At 42.8% G+C, this 3,691-nt stretch overlaps 1 protein-coding gene across 1 annotated transcript in view; it reads right to left on the bottom strand.

Annotated features, from left to right (window-relative positions):
* Positions 1–1,519, bottom strand: part of DYRK4 (dual specificity tyrosine phosphorylation regulated kinase 4) — a 27,634-nt gene extending 26,115 nt beyond the window's left edge. The window contains exon 1 of the mRNA XM_081818920.1: positions 1,433–1,519. Within this exon, the coding sequence (XP_081675046.1) occupies positions 1,433–1,519 (87 nt within the window). The remainder of the gene's footprint in view (positions 1–1,432) is intronic.
* Positions 1,520–3,691: the final 2,172 nt, after the last annotated feature.

Raw genomic sequence — 3,691 nt, 5'->3', positions numbered from 1 at the left:
AGCCTGGTGGTGGGTATTGAGGAGGGCACATTCTGCATGGAGCACTGGGTGTTATGCACAAACAATGAATCATGGAACACTACTAATGATGTAATGTATGGTGATTAACATAACATAATAAAAAAAAAGGTAAAAAAAAGAATATGGGTTTGCATTCTGTCTGCCACGCGATGGTTTACAGCAATGGCTGGTTAACTCCACTTGAATCTCAGTTTTCCCATCTGTAAAACGAGGATAATAATTGTACTTGCCTCTAAAGTTCATGTGAGAGTCATCCAAACACTCAATAAATATGAGCTCAAGCAGGTAGAAAAAATTATATATAAGTTGCAAAACTTGTGATGATTTTTCTAAGTGATGACCAAGACCATCCTGTTTGCATAATATTTTTAAATGTGAACAGAATGTTGTCTTTATTATATTATCCTGTTTTGCGGTAGATTTACTCTTTTAAGTATTTTATATTGATTTCCTTTGTCAAAATAAATGTTTTAGGAATTAATAAATTTTTGTGCCTGTGAATCACAAAATAATGTTTTTTATTGTATCTGGTAATGGCAAGGGTAGGGCTAGGGGGCAGTGGACTCTGCATTAAGATTCATTTTTATGAGTTATAACCCTGAGGGAGAGAAGGCTAAGGTTAAATCAGGAACACTGCTTGGAGGTGATCTAAGAGTCATAATTTTAAGGAGGTGGTCTGTGATCTACAGGGAGGAGACTTTTTATCAGGCCTCGGATAGGCTGTTGAACTCTGGCTCTTCCATTCAGTGACACAAGCAAGATTCAAAGTCAAACCTGAGTGCTGTGGGCTCAAGTTTGCCACAGAATTTTCAGAGCAAAGTTCCAAATAATATGATCTTTTGAGTCAGGTGTGAAATTCAAACTGAGAGCATTAGATGAAAAAGTACACCTCATTTAGAAGTAATCTTGTAGATGGTGATCACAAAGTCACCACATCACACAATTACCTTTAGGCTGTGGTGTTTCACTGGTTTTTGAGACTGGGTAAAAAGAAAGACACCATGTTTGTGTTAGGGGGGGGGAAAAAACAACCCCAAACACACAGACCTTTTCCGGAAATGTTTGGAACCATTCTGAGACACCTCTGGTGTGGTTCCAGAAATACAGAGCACAATACAAGATACTGTAGAAGAGACGCTAGTCCAGGGCCTCCTCAAACACAAGCCACCTGTTCGATGAAGGCCTTGCAGTTCTGGAGTTCATGAAACTACGCTCTGGCCCTGCAGCCAATGTCCCTCCAAGCCCACCCAGACCTGGCTCTGCCAACAAGCCTGGTCCATCCACACCTCCAGAACTTCCCCTCACCCTGTCATCAAAGGTGCTTGGAGGACAATGGTCACTCCTGGGTCTTGGGTCCCCAAATCTTCATGATGATACCTCTCTTGCCCAAATGAAATTCAAGGATCTTTACCTTCCCAGGGTTGATATTCTGTTTCTTTCTTGCTTTCAAAATTGGGAAGGATGTCAAACTGCAGTTCCTTGGTTTTTTAGCATCCATGTTAGTCCTGCAGGAGGAAGAATAAAAAGTACATTCGCAGTAGGAGCAAAATATAAGTAATGGCCCCTGCACCCAGGGATGGGAAGGATGAAGGGCAGGCTTGGAGATAAAAAGTGGCAGGCCTAGGGTGCCTGGGTGGCTCAGTCGGTTAAGCATCTGCCTTCAGCTCAGGTCATGATCCCAGGGTCCTGGGATCAAGCCCCACGTGGGGCTCCTTGCTCTGTGGGAAGCCTGCCTCTCCCTCTGCCTCTGCCTCTCCCCCTGCTTGTGTAAGCTCTTTCTCTCTTATAAAAATACTTTGTAAAAAAAAGTGGCAGGCCTAAAAACAGTGGCTGAGTCTCTGCTAACTCCTTTTTTTTCCCTCTTGGTGGCAGATGATATCAGGAAAGGGGATGTCTTGGCATCAGCCCTTGGGTGCTCAGGGCAGAGGGAGACAGCAGCCCAGGAAGCTAACGAGCTAACGAGGTGGCCAGCAGTTTAGGACACCAAACAAAAAGACCCATTTCCTCTAGCTCGCTGCAAAGTAAACCATTCTCTTACCACAACCACCTTTTGCTCTGAAAGATACATATATAAGCGGTTACTCGGTAGCTTAAAGCCTACAGAAGAAGAAAAGGGACAATGGATAGAAATGCTTTGCCTGGATCTCATTTAGCCATTTTTTGCACCTTCTTTATTCAGACCAGAGCTATATGAAAAATGAACTCACTGCAAGACGAAAATCTAATTTGCATTAAGTTTATGGAATCTGGTTAAAGCGATGATTTATGTAAATGGAAGAGTCTTAGAGGCTCTGACGCCCGTTCCATTAACAGCTGCTGGAACGCTGCTTTGTGTCCCTTTGAAGTTCCTTTTCAGCCTCTAACTCTAATAAGAGCCAAGGGAGCCAAGGATATATGAACAAGGACAGAACAGGGATCAGTGCGAATGTTATCCTGGCTTCTGCAAACCACTCCATTGGTAGGTTCTTAAAGACCCTATAATAAATGGTGACAGCATCACAATTCTGAAATTATTCAGAGAACTCAAGACACGTCCTGCCCACTATTATCGCAGCATAATGTTGAAAAACCAGAAATTACTTGTCTATATATAATGAGAAGTTAAAAAATATGGCACATATGTATTATAGACTATGATGTGATCACTTTAAAAAATGAAGTCTCTATGTATGCCTGTAATGTATTGAATAAAAACAGAACAATATGCATGATTCCATATTTGTTTAAGAAAAGAACGAGATGGGGGCACTTGGGTGGCTCAGTTGTTAAGCATCTGCCTTTGGCTCAGGTCATGATCCCAGGGTCTTGGGATCGAGCCCCACATCGGGCTCCCTGCTCGGCGGGAAGCCTGCTTCTCCCTCTCCCACTCCCCCTGCTTGTGTTCCCTCTCTCCTGTGTCTCTCTCTCTGTCAAATAAATAAATAAAATCTTTAAAAAGAAAAAAACGAGGTGGAGGTGCCTGCGTGGCTTAGTCCATTGAGCTTCTGCCTTTGGCTCAGGTCATGGGATCTTGGGATTGAGCCTGGAGTTGAGCTCCCTGCTCATTGGGTTCCCTGCATCTCTCCCTCTGCCCCTCCCCCTGATTGTGCTGTCTCTCTCCCTCTTTCTCTTCTCTCAAACAAATAAATAAAATCTTTAAAAAAAGAGAGAAAACAACAAGATGTTTGCATGTCTTAATCAGGTATATCGAAGAACATAGGAAAAATAAAAATAATTACCACCTTTGAGGGGTGGAGCTGGGGGAGGTGAGTGGGAACATGAGTTTTAACACACACACACACACACACAATATGAAAAAATCCTATGCAAAAGTAAGCAAAAAGTAATAGTTGCTTCTCTTCAAATGATCATAATGTCACTTCTTTCTTCCCTTCCTTCCTTTTTACAAACATTTGCTGAGATAATTCTTCTGATAAACCAGACACAGCCTCTGCCCTTAAGGAGAGTTCATTATCTAGGAGGGAGACACATGGAAACAGGTCATTACAATGCACATGATCAGGGCAGTAATAGAGGCCAGTGCAAAGAGCTAATGAAGCACACTGCAGGGGGTGAGGAAGCCTTCACACCTGAGCAGAGTAGAGCTGTCCTTGAAGAATAAACATGACAGGCATGGAGTCAAGAGCAGATGGACAAGACAGCAAGCACAACAGTAGGAAAGAGCACTGTG

Source organism: Leptonychotes weddellii, chromosome 5 (genome assembly GCF_054177405.1).
Source record: "Leptonychotes weddellii isolate Sample4059 chromosome 5, ASM5417740v2, whole genome shotgun sequence".
In the NCBI taxonomy this organism is placed as follows: Eukaryota; Metazoa; Chordata; class Mammalia; order Carnivora; family Phocidae; genus Leptonychotes; species Leptonychotes weddellii.
Note: the sequence above shows the minus strand (reverse complement) of the source record. Positions and strands in the feature narration are given on the sequence as shown.